A 20803-nucleotide genomic window follows, 5' to 3' on the forward strand; every position below is an offset into this window, starting at 1 on the left:
GCGACCACATTTAACGTTAACAATAATTGAAATTTAACATACAGTGAACCCAACACATATAAAGAGCTTTCATTTAAGAAAAAGAATCGGACCAACAGTTCCAGAGATGTAGTTGATTCAGGCGGATTAATGGCCTAAGAGGCCCTAAGCAATGAGAATTTTTGGGGCCCTTTTATTTTCTTTATGTTGCATCGACTAATTATAATTAATAAAATACATAGTCAGAAGATTGGTAAAAGTATATATGGGAGGTGATTTAATAACAGATAAGTTCAATAAAAATGAAATAGAGGCGTGGTTGTAAATATGCTGGGACGGGGGACCCGTCGATTTTGCTAGATATCATTGCATGGATGTGAAAAAGATGTACCTACCACTTTCTCTTGTGTATACTCACTTTTCGAGATATTTGCATTTGAAGTATTGCATCTATCAATAGTGCATTTTTCAAAACCTTATTTTTTCTGACCCTACCTAAATAAGCAATTTAGTTCTACGCGTGCAGCAAATTTATTTCATAACATGTCCGCTAGGCTAGAGTGTCACTTTTATGAGAAGTAGGTACTTGTAGATTGTAGTTCCGTCTTATATCTTAGTAAATGATAAATCCGCGATGCTCAGAAATGGAAACATGTTCGATATTGTTTTGTTTATTTTCGCTCTCGGTATGTGTTCAAGCCTATTAAACAAAACAAAACATCGCAGCCTTCTACGAGGTCCGAGTACTGAAATCTCACACCCTCAGACGGATGAATGGACGGACGGACGGATTTCCAGCAGATATAAACTTTTCTAAGTAACGTGTCTATTGCTATGATATCAATTTATAAAACGTATTTTTCTTCACATCGAATCGATCAAATGAGGATGAAGTGCAAATATTTAATTATTATTAGGTGCAGATTTATTCATTTCTTATTTAAAAACGCCTTATTTGTTTCTGCTGAATTGGTTGATCTGATTTCTTAAAAGTAGATAGCGATAATTGCATTGAACATATTCACTCACTCACCTATAATGACTTAATGAGATACCTATTGTACCATATATAATGCTAATATGCAAGATAGTGTCAAAAAAATTAATTGTTGTTTTGCTTAATATTCTCAAATTTTCAAATACATAGTATAATAAAAACATTCGAACAATACTGAACAAGTTTTCATACAATTAATGTACTTTCTTTTTTTATGGATATTATGTTATGAATAAAAACCAATTGAATGGTTTAAAAGTTTGAAGGTCTCAATAGTATTTTCCTATCACTTATGGTGTCTCTGGAAGTTACCATCAATTTCAAATTTTAAATGTTAAATGTTGGGATACATAGCCGGAGGTCGGATGTTCGAACTTAACACCTCCTTCAGGGGCACTATGCGGGTTACTCTGTAATTGAGCGCAAGCCTGTTGAGTGCCCAGAACAAGAGTAGGATAATAAATAAATAAAATAAATAAATAATAATAAATGTATTTACGTTTTTGTATTTCACAGACAGTTTTACACCTGATACGTTGCTTCCATCTTTTATGTAAGGTTGGTCTAACAAATAATTTATTAATTTACCGATAACAAAGAAATTTAAAATTTTTTGTTAAACCGTGGATTAGTGAATGATTATACTCATTTGAAAATATATAGAGGGCGTTTCAAAATTCTAGGATGAGCCACGATTTGAAAAAAATGACTACGGTATAAAATAAACAAAATTCTCATAATTTAAAAATTATGTAAAATCCCTGTTCTTGGAAAAATTTGGCAAAATCGATTTTTGTAGTAATTTATTCAAGCAACGAAGAACCCGCGTCATCGACCGCGGTAAATCGAAGAACGGAGAGGTTGCAACTGAGCTACAATCACTTTGATAATATTCGCTTATACTGATATAAATACAATAATATAAGAAGTGGTCAGTTCAAATAATCTTAATTTTATTTACTCCGAAGCTATATTAAATACGCTTTAAATGTGTATATTAGTTAATGTCAAAGACACATCGACGATTTTAATGCCATATTGCTTTTCAAATAAACAAATGCGCTTTAAACAATTGTGGTTAGACCATTTTTTCGACCCACCTCGTATAAATCTAGAAAAATGTAAAAACATATACACGGTGTAGTTACTATCATGGACTAATTACACTTAGTCTATGGTACTATTTAACTTTTGAAATTTACAATGAGATAAAAATACTATTTTCAGCATTTATTCGTTTTTGCTTACAATTTTGCGAAACTTACAGGGCCGAGTCTAAGTTGGTTTGCACCATTTTATTGTGTTATCATGGAGTAATTAATATCAATTTAATATCCCACATAAACAGACAAATAAAATGTAGGCAGTCAATTATGAAGAAGATACACCTATCGTTTAGCTTTAGCTAGGGGTTTATTAGAAATATTTTTAGTTCTTTCTTGAGCTTGAATGCTTGATCTTTGCAAACCGGATTTTCCAAAAACGGCAGAGATACAGTCAAGTCGAGTTTTGGTACATTGAATTTTGAATAAGGTACATTTATATTTCTAGGACTTCTTTCCGGTACTTACCTGTTTGCAGTTGGTCGTGCTTTTTCGGAAGCGGATTTTCGATATCGGCAGACGTACAACGAAAACGAAACGAAGGTACATTCATAATTTTGAAATTCATTCAAAATCTCCGGTACTCACGTGAAGTTGCCTGTGACTTTTCGGAACCACATTTTTCGAAAACTGTTGAGGCACACCGTACATTGAATTTAGAACCAGGTACATTGGTTCATTTTCAAGCGGCAATTGTTTACGGTGAATTTTAGGGGTCCACCTTCAAAGTTTATACGGAAACTCTATACTTTATTGTAGATGCGGACATCTACTGGTTGATTAAGGTAACGAAATCGTGGCGTTTATGAATGGCTCGGCACAGAATTCTTCGTAAAGCGAGTGCGACCGGTTCGCGGTGCTCCGCGTCCGTAGTTACCCACTCTCTTCTGTTTTGGTTATCATTCGATTTTAATAGTTGCTAGTCAGCTGTGGAGGTGAAAAGTGAGTGATGTAGTTTGAATTTACTCTAAAAACTCGACTTGAATTTTGTTCTGTGAGAGGTGTTACCAATAATGGATTACAAGAGCGTCGTTTATAACGCTGCACGAGACGGTAATCTAAATCGGTTAAAGGTAAGACTATTTTAAGATCCACTACGACGACATTACCTACATCTTGTTAGAACAATCGTAACAATGAACCAAATTGTTCTAAACTTGAACCGCCCTCAGCGATTAACGTTTCTCTATCGGTATCGACACGAGCTAACGAACTAAATTTAAATCACCTTATCTTTTATTGTGAGGTGCAACTCGATAGTGATAATTGATTGTTGTGATACGGCGTTATGCAAATTTTGGCTCAAAAATGTTCACTTCCTTGATCCTTGGTGTGCAAAGATAACTTCCAGATTTTGCAATAATAGCTTATACTTTTATAGTATGATAGGCGAAAGGACAATCTCATTAAATCGAAGAGCATTGAAGATCAGTCAAGGCCGGTGATTGAATTGCATGAACTGTGATTTGATTGCAAAGGATTTTCATCATTTAAGTAGTTAGATCGTTAATAATTAAGTACAAATCATCCGTAATGTCACTTTGGGAGGTGGCATTTAAAAAGTGGAGCAACGTCATTGCACTGCACGATGCGAGACAAAAAAGATCAAGGTTCTATTAGCACCTCATTGTTTTAAGTGCTAGTGGGGTATTAACGATTTTCGTTAAATGAGGTCACCCACAACAAACTAATGAGTTTTTGTTTACATGGGATTCGTAGGACCCGTGCTTTTTGTCTGTGCTATTTATCCGTTCATTTTAGAATCGTACGTAATTCTATTGTAGGCACAAGAAATTATATTTTTGGCAAGAAGGGACACAGGACATAATACTCATTTTTAGCCTTAGCCTCGGCCTTAACCTTTAGCTAGGTCGGTATTGAGAATTGCGATCACTGTTTTATGAACATGTCAAAATTTCAAACGTTGACGTTTAGATCATTTTAAGCAAGTTTTAAAGATATACAATTTTTTTTAGATAACGGCTCAAGGGATTTCGTTCAAATTTTAGATATTTATTTATTTATTTTTATTTTTTATTTATTATTCCTCTCTTGTTCGGGGCCATCAACAGGCTTGCGCCCAATTACAGAGTGACCCGTAGAATGCTTTTTAGAGGTGCTTCCGAGGGTGCCTCTGCAGAAGGTCTTAAGTTGTTCTATAGGTATTTACCTTACGAATTACAAAACTGCAGTAAAACCTAATACAAAGTAACCGGTAAAATGCTCGAAACCATATTATGAAATGCACCAATGTAAAGGTCTGAGGGGCGGACAGTGTCGAATTCTTTTTAATTTTTACGGTTTGCCAATTTAGAAAATTTCATTCATAGATAACTTTTTTCAAATGCAATTTCGCACTTTTGTTAAATGCGATATCTCATGAGCTTTTTAACTATACCTATACAGGCTGATTCAAATTCTAGGGCCACCATGGCCCATGGGGATCTCGGAAACTGTAAGAGATAAGTAGGTAGGTAGTTTTTGCCAAGTTGCTTATTTTGATGCATAACAAAATGCAATTTTAAAACTGAAAAAAATCCGACTATTTTCAGAGATATCCTGAAAAAAACGACATTTTGCAAAATCGTTTTTATTTTTTACTGAAGATATTTAAAACGATACCTACTTCAAAATAAATGACACATTATTATGGCCACTTTTTTCCCTCTATAAGATGCTAGTTTTAAATTTTAATGTTGACGTTTCTTCTCCGGTTAACCATCATCAACTTTGTTTTTTTCTTATGGGAGTCATTTTAACTGTGTCATTTGATAGAAGACTTTTTTCTGATTTGAAAAATGTAAATATCACTATTTTTTAAGAAATGGCGCTATTAATATGTAAAAACGCAAGAAACTACGAACATACAATAGCCAAGACAAAATTTGCCAGGCAAAAAAGAAAATATTTTAACAATATTTAAAAAAATAGTGATGTTTACATTTTTGAACTTGAGTGAGAAGAAAGTGTTTTTCAACTCTCGTTCAATAGGGTACATGACAGTGGAAAAAGAATGAATAAATTTCTGTTTCATAAGATAGAGTAAGGTGCCAGGGTATCGCAAAATATCTATTTGTTTACACGAGAAACTATTATAAGTATTTTAATAAAAATAGAATTACAAGTAAACGGCATTTGTCACGTTATCTCAAACGCATATACAGGGTGTTCCATTTAAAAAAAAATGAGATTGTTAATATGAAGTTTTGTACCTACAAAAACCCTGTAAGCTATTTTTTATTGTTTCATAGTAGATGTATTTATTTGACTTATACTTAACCCAGGATAAAAAATATAGACCCTGGAATTCAAATTTAAGTAACAATTTTGACAATAAACTGATTTTGCAAATTTTTCTTACAAATCGAATTATCTACTAGTTTCTCCGATATTATCCATACAGAGTGGCCCAACGAGAAGTATACAGAGGGCTTTTAGGGTATCAAATTTAGAAATTTCGAAAAATCCTCGAACACGTCAATTTTGTATTCGAGGGGGACAACTTTTGGAATACAAATCACGAACCCAAGTCTTCACCCCTCTACGTAGGGAGCTTAACCCCTAAAATTTTAACTGGAATCCTATGGCAAATGGCACATTATTTGAAAGCCAATTTAATCGTGATTACTAATCTGCTTTGCTTTTTAAATTCTATTGATTCGTTTCGGAGATATTCGCATTTGAAATGGTTTTTTCCTCGGTTTTTTCTAAAAAAAACCAAAACAAATGCGACCTAAGTCACCTTGTATTAACATTTTTAATACAAGGTTTAAATTGTGCAAAAAATAACAAATAACTTTAAACACACAACATTTATTTCAATAAATGCTCGAATTGCCTCCCGCCTGCTTCCATGCAATAATAAAGATTTTCTTCAAAACGCTGCCGTACATGTTGCAAGATTTCAGGGGTAATCGCTCGAAATTGTTGTTGAGTTACCATAGTGTATTCTATTTTTACACTATGGTTATACGTGCTCGCAACCCTTGTAATGTTCCGGGCGGTGTAGCATAAACTTTATTCTTTAAATATCCCCACAAGAAGTAATCTAAAGGACTTAAATCAGACTTCCACATGTATTCACAACTGTGAGCAATAAGCTCGGCAATAAGTGTCGCGATAAACTGTCGGGCAAGTTGGGTGAGCCATTGCTGTCGCAATTTCTCACAAAAATGTTACTAGCAGCTGTTTTATTTTGCTGAAATATCGTATTTTAAAGTTATAGTAGAGGTATACGAGCAGTTATAACTGGTTCTAAAAAATTTGTCATCTACCGAGTGCAACTTTGAACTCGAGTTGAAAAACTCCACTTTCTTCTCTAGTTGTACAAATACTATTTCCCTATGTCTACTTTCAAAAGACGACATTTTTCCTCGTGGTAGTATGTGCCGTTTTCGAGATATGATGAGAGAGTGGCTCCTTCAACCCCTTCATTGCCTCGTATTTCTACTTGATGGAGAGTGTTTTCTATTTAATTGTAAGTAGTCTTGTTTCAATATTTAGTGGTAAATGAATAAAGGCAAAAAAAATTGCGTGGGAAGGTCTCTTTCCGCTTCGAATGTATTTGGAAATGAAGGGAAAATGGAAAGATAATAAATAAATTCATAAGTAAAGAAATTGCAGACGACTTTTTATGAAAATGTCCGCGACAGATGGGAAGTCTATACTGATGGATCTGTGAAAGTTTCGCAATCATTTTTAACTAAACGAAGACTCTATATAAGTACGTCAAAGATGAGCAGTAAAAGGTACCAGCATACATTTTTTTTAATAAATAGAGCGAGAAATAGAGTGTATCACTGACGGTACAAATTTGTTTTGAGGAGTACTTTCTTGAAGTTTTCGTTTTGTTCGCAAGTTTTATTCGGTTTTACATACTTAGTTCATTACATTTTGTATTTCATTTTGTTAAAATTTTTCCAATACGGTGTTGTAACGTAATGTAACTTCCTTTAGTCTTATCTTGGATGTTATAATTGTATCAAAGTACCGAAGATCTAGCACATTTTTTATTAGGTGGATCTGAGCCTAGTTTGGATAAAACATTTTAATTGGTTTAATACTTAATCTACCTACTTATACGTATTGTCTGGATTGCATATCACATGATAAGATCAGAGTTTTATTACGGTTCGTCAATACATTACTTGTTGTTTTCTGTTTTATCATTATATTTTTTATATGAGGTCAATGCGAAGGGTCAACGTTGTTTGCAAAATTATTGTAAACTTAACCTTGAATTGAATTTTGTGCGAAGTTCTGGGAAAGAAATTTCGAGGTCGTGTATTACTGGACCCCCCATCGATATTTAAATACTCGTACATCTAATGTACTTTACAATATCCACAATTGATTTAATACTCGGTTTAGTACTTACAATACAAGTTACTAAATTTTTTTATAGGTAGTAATCTTGAATTAAAATTCGTTTTCAGCTTTTGACAAACATGTTCTTAGTTTCTCGCGCCATTCATTACCGGCTTACGGCACTTTGTCGTTGTAGACAAAATAAACCGTGTTCTCGTAAAGGATGTTCACGCCTCCACCATTATTGTCTCCCTGTTACGGTCGTGGCGGTTCCGGATCTAGTCATTTCGGTCCCGGTCGTTTTGCTCCTACAAACGGGCGATAACGAACTATTTCCTCTCCTAAAACGCAGCCTCAAAACTGCATTTCCTCTGACTAGCAGAGAACTGTGTACTTCACGAAATTAAGAGCTATGGCCAGTAAATTATTTTTTTCTTTACGAACCTATACGTCGTCTAGTATAAAAACAGTGACAAGTAGTCGCCTACTGCAAAAGTTGTATGTTTTGTTCGCATGGGCTAGATAGAAGGCTAGATAGAGATGAAAATATACTAGCATAGTACTTCTCACAGGCGACCAGTTTTGCAGTGGGTCATGGGTGGCTACATGCGATGAGTGACGTGACTGTTTTTATACTAGAAGAACAATAGATTGATGTTGAAGTTACCAAACGTCAATGTAATTGATAATAAACTTGGAACTAATTTACACAATACGGTTTCAGAAAGAATTGCCGACAAATCTTCTCAGGAAAATACTTAGGTACATGTTTCTGCAGAGTTTTGAATAATAATATATAATGAAGACAAATACTAGGCAATAATAGCTATTTATATATCAAGAGAGCGCAGTATGTAATTTCCTTCCGCGGTCAAGTTTGCGACCCGACGCGAAGCGGAGGGCCGTAATTGACCAAGGGGGAAATTATTCTTTGCTCTCGTGGTATATATCTGGTCGAGTATCTGGTTTTATCTTCGCGTTCAACAATTCGACTATTAAATCGTTTTCGTTATTAAACAAAAACAGAGAAGCTACCTTGTGTATGTAATTAGTTTAAAATGTCGTAAATAACAAAAAATTGTCGATACTAAAATACTTGGAATAATGCTTATTTATTGTTATGGAACTTATGCGAAATTAGATGACTCACTAGTAGGCGGGGGATATTTTTTGACCCGAACTTTTGATTGAAAAATGATTTTAAAAAATTTACAGATTTCCCAATCCATGCAACCATTGGAAACATTGGAAGTGATATCCGTATAACGCCATATGTAAAACATAAATAAGCCTAACGTACACTTTCTGAATAATAAGCCCCACCATAACATGCTCGTAATCCTATTAAAGGAGATGGGCGAGAATTTTAGATTGGAATTAACAAAACAATTGCGCACTATTAAGTAAGTACTGTATCGACAGTGTCCGCGACTTTTCTTTTATCTACCGATTGCGGCCGAGTACGATACAATCAAAACTTGACGCGACACCACTGTCTTCTTTTCTGCTTGGCGAAACTGGTATTAACTTCATACCCATACAGAAAACATAAGCATTTCCAATGTTAAAACTGTTCGACAATTTTACCTTAACTCATCAAGTATGTGAGTATACACAACAAATTTCGTGGAATATTCTACATTTTAGTTGTCCGGTCAAGAATTGGAGTCGAATTTTCCAGAAATTAATTGCAGATTTGTGATTATCATGTTCAAAAACCCTCAGATACCAAATTTCGTCGAAATCAGAGTTTTTTTTCGCACCCCTACTTAGATGTGTGCCTCGATGTGCGCTCTCGCGGAGAGCGAATTTTGAAATTTTTTGCAAAATCGGAAATATCATACTCCAAAGCCTATTCAAATATGTGCCATTGGTCTTTGTAACTCTTACTTATGATTGCCGAGAAGAAATGCAAATTTCACCACTTTTTAGGGGGTAGCTTTTACACGAAACACGTTGTACACTCGGTTTATTTGGAAAAAGTGCTTGTTTTGATTTCCTCCTAAGTAAATTTTGGTGTACTAGGTACATTGGGTATGACTTTTCACATTTTACAAATGTTTTCCAAAGTTCCTATCCCAAAATTCATTGTGATGAATGAAGATAGGAAAAATTTTAGCGAAATCGCAGTATTGTGAATAACTGGGGTATCTTTTTAAGAATCAAGGAATGATCAAAGGATGTCGACGATTACACAAACTGCAAAGAGTTTGGAGATCAAACTTCTGAACAATCCGCTTTGGGCTGCCGCTTTATTTGGAAAAAATGATGTAACGCCCAATTTTTTTAACACACTTATTTGTTAGACCATGTATAAAACAAAACATTTCGGTGAAAATCTCGAGGAAAATGTCTTTCAGTCAAACGATCATATATTTTTCAAGCAAATTTAGAAACTACTGTCTACTGTATTCACTACAATTTTAGGGAGCCTGGGTGATTATAAATGAGCGTCGAGGAGTTACCTGGAAGGCCGCGTGGGTGTTTAATTTTATTGATTATAGGCGAGTAAGAGAAGAGATGAAAATAGAGCACGGTAAATGACACTGCGATTTAATTTAGGCACATGACAAGCACATTTCACCTTATACAAAGTATTCTAACAAATAAACGTTTTCTACGCAACTGCAAAGTTAATAAAAGACTTCTTCACCTACAGTCGACAGTTCAAGTAGGTATATTTTTAGCATCCGATGATAGCGTAGGTAAAGTAGTTATATATAGTAAATATTTGTGAGTAATCAACACATTTGCAAACTGTAATTATTATGATCGAAGAAATAGTTAAGTACTTAATACTACCCTTAACTTGAGATCCTTTTGTTCCTATTGATTTAGCAAGAGTAACGAGTTTCCTTGTGTTCTTTTCTACTTTGTGAAACCTTTCATCACTTACATTCTATATTTATCATGTGAAATCCCGCTTGGAAATTCTACGTCATATTCACATATTATATATACTTAAAATTACCCTTTATTCTTATTCCATCTGGAAACTCTTGAAGAGTAATAGTACACGATAAATTTGAGGTAAATTCGTAATGATCAATCCCAAATCCCCAATTTATATCCTCTTACCACGTAAAACCACGTAAAAAGCTGTGTTGGGCCAATACTTTTGAACTCTTGTTTGTAAGAAAAATCACAAATTTGTATGAAAATTGGAAGTCCACCATAACTTTTAATTCTAAACAACCTGTTTTAATACATTTTTGTTATCTGCTAAAATCTAATTTTTAGAAATCGGCAAAAAGACACCCGGTGTAGTTCCGGAGCCTTTGTGACTTTGTGACAGACAGACAGACAGATGGTCAAGAGTGCAAAAGCACTTTTTTATTTTTTGACAGTGAAAGTGGACTAAAAATTATTATATATTATATGCACTAAATCCATGGAGGCATGGACACACTGTTTATGCATTGAAATAACCATAAAATATGAAGACATTTTTAGATATTAGAGTTGGTTGGTTATCCCCCTCACGACCATCTTCAGATTCACCCTGGTCGTGTTCATTATCTTCTGAATCTGAACTCATTAGCGTATTTAATAATTTTATCATGTAAGGTGGTGCAACCTACAGGTACAGGGAATTTTTCTTAAATGAGTACATATGTGCTATGTATACTTTTAAAAAAATTTGCAGTGGCTAGCACAGAAACCAACCGTAAAAGTACTGATGGAAGGGGGTGAAACTAACGGGTCATGGGGAGGGGGACTGTAAAGGTTCCTTTTTTTAGTTTTTCGTAAATAACTCGTAAACGTTACCCCATAGCAAAAAATGTTCTTACAAGTATATTCTTTACATAAAAGTTTTGTACACTTTTTCCGCTGCGACCAATATTTAATGAGATATATTTTATTGGAGTATGGTACGTAGTGACTCCGTTAGTGTATGAGCCCGAGCATACACCGCAGACAACTTGTGTAATTAAAACAGAACGAGAGCTGGTTCGAAGCTCTTCTGGTAGGAGGAAAACGTGTCCACATCTGATTTCGGCTTCATCAATCGCCAGAATCGCCGGCCTGTTCAATGCTTTCAGGTGATGTTGAGAACTCGCAAGCCATTTTTTGAATCAGGTTTGGTTTACCTGTGAATTGCTTAGCAATTCCCACTTTGCTCTTTTTATGGATCGCGGAGGTGACGCCGCATCCGGAGAAGCGGTGTAGAAGGCGAATTATCACTGAAAACAATTTGGTCTCCTCTTTCCCACGCTCTCGTTTCATAACGCCTACTTTGATATTTGATGATGCCAATTCAATGACAACTATTAGGTCGACATTCCCCCCAGCTATTACAACAGTTGGATGTACGGCAGCCTTATCCATCCCGCACCTGACAATAGTATCCTCAGCATGTCCTGTTGTAGCAGTTGTTTCAATCCCCGCTGCTGTGATTTTTATTTATTCATTTATTTATTGATTTATTTGTTTATTTTTTGTGCTGTTGACATTACAGTAACCATCAAAAACAATAAAAAAATGTACTGATGGCAAGTCGCAGAAACATTGACGGACGATTTCCAATTCATACGGTGTAGAAGGGAACCACCATCTACAACATCGGTTCTGTGGTTCGTCGAGAGCGGCGTTGTTGACTACTCGTAAAACATCGTAGAGTATGACTTTTTTCCTTTTCGCATTTCACCATCTAGGAATAGAGCCATGGGAAATGGAGTTAGTTCATATGTAGGTCAAAAGCTCTGCAACATCTTCATCGTTTTTTTTGCTATGACACTTCTTTGAAATATTTAGACCGGAAGATGGTGACACTTTTTCTGGTTTGATTTGCTACAAGTATGGCGACCATTCAAAGGTTTAATTAAGCACTCCTCAAAACGAAAATGGTGGTAACTCCCTGGGAGTGGGGCCGTTATTGCGTGACGATTGTCGGAAAATTTAATGATTTTGGACAATTTGCTACACAAAATTCTTTGGATTTTCTGGTAGTCGGTGGCCAAACAAATGGCGGAACAGAAATGCCATAGTAACAAATTGTCCAAAACCATGAAATTTCCCATTTTTAAACAATCGTCACGCGATAACAGCCCCACTCCCAGAGAGTTAGCACCATTTTCGTTTTGAGGAGTACTTAATTAAACCTTTGAATGGTCACCATACTTGTAAGTTGTAGCAAATCACACCACCAGAAAAAGTGTCACCACCTCCCGGTCTAATTGTCAGAGAGTTAACAGTAACATTTTTTGCTATGGGCCACCGTTTACGAGTTATTTACGAGAAAAAAGGACTTTTACTCACAATGTGGGTCTTATTTATCACAAAACAAGATGTCATCCGCTATCTCCGGGTATGCTTCAAGTGCATTCTGCATCATTATCAACAATCGTGTAGAAATCTTGAAGATGTGTTTGACCCAATGATAAATAAAGTACCGAATTTGACATGATTTTTTGTTTTTGGAGCGACTAGAAATCTTTTTTTATCTTGTGTATACAGTTTTCAATTAAAATTCTACGTAAAAACTCGTTTTAGAACAAAAAATTCTTCTTTACTTTATAACTATGAAAATCCTTGGAAATAATGTATGAATGTCAAAACAAGAGTAGGTGGAACAACTGATTACATTGTGTACTTAAAATTATTTATTTACACTTGTAGATAAAATACTGTACAAGAGCACAACCAATTCGACCCATATCCATTTATGAAAAAATGTCAACAAAAGAGAAGAGTAATTTTGATGTCTTCCTATACTATACACTTGTTTGTCTCAATGATCATATACTTGCAGTGATCAAAACCCGATGTTGCGATGATGACTTCGATCAACGAAACCTGCGTGCGATCACAGGTATTTACATAATCCTTGTTAATATATGTAAATGACATGGCACGTGTAGTAGTGAGAAAATGAATTCATTCGGTTGCGGTTTTATAAATTTTACGATGAACTCACACCTACAGGTACTAGGTATTGTTTATGTTTGTTTTGGCGAATTAAACGAAATAGTAACGTAATAAAAAATGAGAAAAGTTTTACACGTAAAAGAAAGTAACGTTAGTACATACTCGATCGATGTTACTTTTTTAATGGGCAATACCTTGTTCTGTAGCAAAATATCCCAATGAATGAGTGTACGCCTTGTGAATGGGCCCCTAAGTTTGCCCGTTTTAAAAATTTACTCCCCAAAAGGTAAGGTGGTTTAATAACCACTACTAATGTAAAACATTTTCTCAAAGTGTGTTGGTCGTATTTTGTGCCCCACTAGGCTCATGGACAAGTAGTACCTTGGTCGAGGTATAGTAGGTTCTATTATTACTTACGAAATGCAAAAAGGTAAATATCGGGAAAACTGTAGGAGTTTGTTATGTAACAATTAAGTAAACAAAGTAATACAAAGAACTATGAAATATTCCAATATTGAAAGACGAGGAATTGAAAGACAACTCGCAAATGGCTTGCAGATCCTTGGCAACGAGATTAAAAGTTGATTGTGGCACCCGACAGCTTATTAAACACTGACCAACATTTTGAGTAATCTAGAAATTACCGATGGCGATGATTGGATACATCTCGGATACAATCTTATATGTTTTTGGCTTGCTACTAATGTGTAACCAACCTATAACGGATATAAGCAATCGATAACTTGTAGTCATAACGTTCGATTGTACTTATTCATCCGGTCACGTAAAACAAATAAATGACACAAGTACACGTTTATTTTTATCATATCGCAAACCTTGTGTATATTGATAGAACAATATTTGAAAAAAACAAACAAATAAATCCCGTTCAAAGTCGGAAGCAGACTCTCACTACTACAGGTCAGGGAGATCCATTATCAGATAATAAAATTCAAAACAAAATTCCACATGTGGTTTGTTAATGTGGTTAATAGGAAGAGGATGTAGATGCTAAGGATTATCCATAACTCATAAGTTCAGTTCGCTTCGATAACCCTTTCGCATTGGTATGGTATGTTTAAAAATAGTTTGAACAAGGTCGATCTTCATTTCTGCCATTCCATGTGTTGTTTCACTTTCAGATACGGAAATTTCTATAAATTAAAATACGTCCATCCTAGCGTCCATCCAACTAACAAGGTATTTATACTTCCCGTGAATTTTATTAACACAAATCCAATAATAAAATTGTCTGTCTATGGAATTAGAGAGCACAAGTACGGAAGTGTTTGGTTTTATTTCATTGTAACTGGTTTGGTTGTGTTCCTGAGGTTGGATGTGCGGATTACGAAATAAAATAAGAAGATTCGAGGAGGGCGATAAGTGTAAGTACAGGGTGGTTCAAATTCGTAGCTCCCTATTGCGAACTCCGTAACGGTGAGAGATACAGTGTAGGTTAAATTGGTTAATATTGCTGTGTATGTGCAATGGTGTGCGGTCTCTACACCACCCACAAAACACCTGTCCGGCTAGCTCAAACCAAATCAAAATTGAAACTTTTATAACGTCCCTTCGTACACATTCGGCATCTCCTAGAAGAAAAATCCTAATATTGACTTACAGTTTTTCATTTTGAGAGACTCGATGGCCTCGATCAACTTCGAAAATTCCAAAGAATTTATTACACAAATTTTGATCAACACCTGAAATAAATCTTGGGTACCAATAGAAAAATCTGACATGAAAAATTCTGTCCGGGTCGCACAATGGATTCGAAATAAACACAATTAATTGATTTTATTTATTTATCGTATGGCTGGCAGTCCCGGGTTACAGACGTTTTCAGATCGCATCAACAGTCGTCTGTGTGACCTAACGACAGTTGTAGTACTTTTTACATACCTTCCGAAGCATGGTAGTCAGGAGATGTTCTGTACCACTATTGCTCGTCTAGAATAAAAACAGTCACGTCAATCATCGCAGCTAGCCGCCCACTGCAAAACTGGTCACCTGTGAGGTGTACACAAATTATGCTATTATTTTTTTCATTTCTATCTAGCCCATGCGAAGAAAAGGACACAAGTTTTGCAGTGGGCGAGTACCTGCGACTGTTTTTATACTAGGCTACGTATAAAAACTGGCCACTCCCCACCTGTGAGTTTAGAATCAGAGTTACGCCAAACGGACTACAATTAATTGATTGACAATGATAACTATTTATTCGCGAACGCAATGAAACAAAGTCCATGAACTAGTCTTGAAAGTGATACTCGCAAATTCATGAAAAAAGTCTCTTCCAATACGTGTTGTACACAAAATTTTTTTGCATATTACTCTTTAATAACCCAAAATTGAATATCATTGACATTCGTGATTTACTGTCACTCAAAAATTGATGCTATAGTTCATAGACGCTATGGAAACGCATAGGAAAATCATGAAAAAACGTAATACTTTCCATACGATTTTTTTGACAAAAAAGTCCGGTAATTTGATTACTAATGCAAATTGTTTGCACATATGACAAGTAAAATGCTCAATTACTTACAGTTTTTTAGCGCATTTTTTTGCAAATTTATTTGCAAAAAGGTGGCTTTTTTAAATAATCCAAATAATTTGGTGGTACAAAATTTGCGATATTCAGGCGCACTAGAACTGACAAAAACACAACGCGCGTTAATTAATTTTCGTCCGGTAAAAAAACTATCGCAAACCACCAGATGTAACCTTTTTTTAAAAACGTAAATTTGACCAGATGTGTCTTACTGCTAACACCTTATCTAAATTGAATAATTAACAAAAGCGATCAACTTTACACAATTACAAACAATTCTCAAAGGAAAAATAGACACTGCGATAACAAGTTCAAGTAAAATAAGTAAACAGCCTTGTGCTTATTCAGAAATATCCCCCAGATTTACACTTACTAAATTGAAATACTCTCATATACAGTGTCATTTATGTGTACAAAGGGAAATAAGTTAAGGTCTGCGCATGCGTACATTAATCGTCAAGATTTTTCTTGGTCAGGTACCAGAGCTATAAGCTACTGAATGCAAAAAGAACGAATTAAAAAATATTATGAGAACTGTAGGAGTAGTTAAGGCCTCGGACGGACGAAGAAAGTGGTCATAATAGCGTTAAAAATCATATAAAAATTACTCATTATCTCTATTTCATTTTAACCTAATTACAAATATAATAACAGAACTCGTAACAGAACTAAAACGGAGAACTTTTATCTAACGTAGAAACCGATAATTAAGTACAACATGTCAAAGTCAATTTTGACGTTTCTTTACTGTTTACGGCCTACTAGCCGCTTATGTATGAAAATTTAAATTTAAAAATAGCAAATTAGTCAAAAATTGCAAAATTAAACGAAAATTACCAAAGATATAATCGCCAGCAGAAAATACAGGTCTACAATCGTATGGTTTAATTTTTAATATGAAAAACATACGATTGTAGACCGGAATCAGGTGTTCTACGACCGGCATTCTCTCCTAGCGAGTATAATAGATACCGATAACCTTGTATCTTTAGAAAGCTAATAAAATATCACAATGAATAAAAAGTGTGGAATTATGTTTGAAAAAATCAAGTTATCTATGAATGAAGTTTTATAAATTCGCAAATCGAGTTCTCAAACTGTAAAAAGAACTCAACTGGCTGCCATTGGTACATTTTATGATAACTAATTCCACAAAGTCACAGCGTACTAAGTTTGGCAATTACCAGTACTCGCCAAAGTCGTTATCATGTCATATATTCACCAACCTCAAGGAAGAGTTATAAAGGGTAGGTAGAATTGGCGCTGGGATTCCTCAAACCCGCCTTATAAACGGCCAACTTGCTTGTAAAACACAAAATAAGAGCTTGAGAATCTTCCACAGCAGTAGTTCCTTCTGGATAAACTGATCTTCTGAACTTATCAAGTGTTGAGCGCCACCCAATTTCTGAATTAACTCTCCCCGCCTGAAATTGAGAAGATACAGGGGCCTTAAAAAGAGTATAAATCAATTTAAGTACCAAAATAAATGCTGTTTATTGTCATTAAATCGCAAAATAAAAATGGCCCCCACAATGGGAGAGCGTAATATGCAAATATTCAAATGTTCAAAATTACTTACAAAGAAGGAGCAAAAAAAAACGCAACGATATCCTCCTTACTATTGTTGTTAAAAGTGACGCATAAGATGCTGGAGAATGAATGCACACAGTCAATACTTAGATGAAGAAACCATCGAATCCGAACCTTCAATGATTCGAAATTATCCATACCAAGCCACTGGACTAAAGTTCATATATTAGAGAAAATATCACCGTAAATAAGAAATCAGGGATCGCCATTTTCACAAAATATTTTGGTTATCACCGATTGCTTAAGATTTTCTATGTTTAGGTGAATTGTAAGGCAACAGAATGAATCGTTAATATCTGTAAAACTTACTAAACTAACAGGAGACCTTACCCCTCCCGGGGGCTATTTGCCAAACGCCCCATAAACTTAATTGCAACTTTCACAATGTTTATTGAAAGAACCAACTTATAAAAAATGTCCGTGCAATCTAGTATCATTAATTTTTTTATTATAAATTAAAGTAATAGTTTCTATACCGAATCGAAACTAAAATAGTTTTCTGAGAAAAATATCTGGATCCGCTCTTGCGACCGGGCAGATAAACATAGTTCATCCAATGTTGGAAATGTGCGACCAATCTGTTGAGCGGAAACCTGGAGTGACTTGCCCTCTAGCGTGCTAGTGTATAAGTAAAAATAGTTGCAAGTTAATCACTTTAATTGATACTCGTTACAAAAAAATCCATAGATAGTGGAAACAAAGAGATAAAATGAAATATTATTTCCCTAGATTACATTGAAAGTGACCTCGATCAGCTTTTGCTCTTAAATCATCCGACAGACCTCGAAATTTTTTGAGAGTAGCCTATTAAAAAATGTCTAATAGTAGAAATTATTTTCGTTATAAATTCATCGGATTTGGATCTAAGGTCACTTGTTCTTACCCGTCAGTTCGTGACTTACCTTGTATTGTCTAGCAAGTACAACACAAAAAAGTCGATCTCATGAACATGCATGCTTAGACAAACCATAATAAATAATTCATAGTATCGTGACAACAGACAATAAAAAAGAGGTAACGATTCTTAACGATTGTAAATTTCCCGTATTAACGTTATTCATGTCAACAATAGGAATTAGGTCATCGTAATGATCCAACGGGAAATGTAAATGGGCCCAATGATCAACAGCCTCGAAAATGAAAGCATCCATTTATTTGTGTTGAATCGCAGACTGAAAGTGAACGGACGCAAATTGACTGACTGGTTATAGCCAAATGGTTTTGCTGAACGCTGTAAAGGTGAACCGTTAATTTCATCATTATTTAAATTAGAATGTCTTTAAATGCACTAATGTAATTGTTGCTAATCTTCGATGGTTGTGCAGTACCTATCGTTCAGAATTCTTGGATTGGTAAATTTCTTGCGTAATGTCATTGGTACCAAATTCAAAGTATTTGGTAACCAAAAGTACACCAAAGCTTTTGCGTCAAAACGAACCAACTTAATTATGCTAATTCAAATCGCGAGGCAAATCGTAATTTATACCAGAAAGAAAGAGTTGCAAAAACACGTCGATAGCGATGATCAGGTATGACGCCGCTCAAAGGTATGTACCGAATATAATTAAAACATGAAAATAAAAGCAAGAACATTAATGCTTTTTGTTTGCACTTTGAGTTTTTATTAATAAAAGGTTAATTTAGGATTGTATATCTTTCACATTCTTCAACAGACGTAATTAAAAGCCTTTTGCCCTACCTTTTACGTACCATTTTTGGTTTTTTAAAAATGAAAAACCTCATAAATGTCTTGCGTTTGCCTCCCAAGACCGAAAGCATTGCAAATAATCTATTCGCACCATAGTATGTGATACGAACTCTCTTTAATTTTATGCCTGCATTTTTAGCCTTTTTGTTGCTCAAGAAAGTATAATATTTTCAAGGATAATATTATTCGAATATTTAAAAAAAGTTGCATCGGCCGGGAATCGAACCCGGGCCGCCCGCGTGGCAGGCGAGCATTCTACCACTGAACCACCGATGCTATGAATGAATTAGGAAATACACGATACTTAATCTCATTTTGCACTTACCTACATATTGCGCTAATTGTCCATTGTATCTATAATCTAGTATAGATAAACTTGATAATGAATAAAGTTGGTAGGTACATAATAAATCTCTAATAGACATTATAGAATCGACAACAAAGGTGTTCGATATCAGAAATGAGCCTATTTTTTTTTTTGCAAAAAAGGGACTACCTATAAGCAAATTGGGTACTGTCGGCGAATTGTTAATTAAAAATTGAGTAATTGTTTTCTAATACACTAAACGTGATTATTCAAGTATTAGTATCCTCTATCAGTGTCCCATGATCACTCATATTATCTCGCCAAGAGAGAATGCCACAACGCACAGAACACTTGATGCTGGTCTACAGATGGGGATGGATTGCCTTTTTTTTGCACGGCCACCTCACTATTATGTAAATTACATATAACTTATTTATGAGTAGAATATAAAAACCAGGAAAACCAAGATATTTTGAAAACTATCAGAGATAAGTATAGGACATTATTATCAAAAGTTGAAGGTTTTTGGAGGAGCTAATAGATGACAGAAAAAAATACAGGATGTTCTATTTAAAAAAAAGTGAGATTTTCAATATGAAGTTTTACAACTTTGGACCTACCAAAAAAACACCCTGTAAGCTAATTTGTTAATGCTTCATAGTAGATGCCCTTATTTGACTTTTACTTAACCCAGGATATAAAACCTGGAATCAAAATTTAAGTAATCATTTTGACAATATACTGACGCTTGGAAATGCCCAATTTTTCTTACAAATCGAATCATCTTTAAAACTACTGGTTTTTCGGATATTAACCATATAATAAAAAAGACGTATAATTACAATTACAATTCAAAAATGCATTCATACAGGGGGTTCTATTTAAAAAATGTACATTTTGGCGCCCTACTTTGTGGGCGCACCCTGTATAATTCCAAATATTTTTAAAATATGGAGAATATTCAACCATATCATAATACAAAAGCACTCTATCGAAAAATCTTATCTTCAAGGCATTAAGTTACTCCGCGCAATCGTTGATTCACCCTGTACAATTCGATTGTATCGAAACCAGTAGGTAATCAAAGGTTATATAAAGGAGTCGTCGAAAACTAAAAGAAATTACCTTTTAAAAAACCACGATTTCTTTCTTGTACCATATTTTTAGCGCATTTTTTTCCCACCAATTGGTCTCAGATTTTGCATACACATTTTAGTGGTGCCAAGTAAGACTTTTGAAAATGGGGGAAGGTGAATACACGTTCTACCCTTCATGGTATTTTAATAAAACGTCTCATCGAAATGAATTAGTTTGTACACACTATAATTTTCCGCGGGACTCTTGTTCGAGATCAGTGGGAGAACAGATTGTCGGAGGGGGTACTCACAAA

The 20803-nt window shown here is 34.8% G+C and overlaps 1 protein-coding gene and 1 non-coding gene across 2 annotated transcripts in view; one reads left to right on the forward strand and one right to left on the reverse strand.

Annotated features, from left to right (window-relative positions):
- Positions 1–2908: 2908 nt before the first annotated feature.
- Positions 2909–20803, forward strand: part of LOC116162806 (protein fem-1 homolog CG6966) — a 72603-nt gene continuing 54708 nt past the window's right edge. Inside the window, exon 1 of the mRNA XM_031476522.1 lies at positions 2909–3152. Within this exon, the coding sequence (XP_031332382.1) occupies positions 3093–3152 (60 nt within the window). The 5' untranslated portion in view covers positions 2909–3092. The remainder of the gene's footprint in view (positions 3153–20803) is intronic.
- On the reverse strand, positions 19312–19382 carry Trnag-gcc. The gene has a single exon. It is a non-coding gene; the product is annotated as a tRNA-Gly (tRNA).

The sequence above is a fragment of the Photinus pyralis genome, unplaced genomic scaffold, assembly GCF_008802855.1.
Source record: "Photinus pyralis isolate 1611_PpyrPB1 unplaced genomic scaffold, Ppyr1.3 Ppyr1.4_LG2, whole genome shotgun sequence".
Lineage (NCBI taxonomy): Eukaryota > Metazoa > Arthropoda > Insecta > Coleoptera > Lampyridae > Photinus > Photinus pyralis.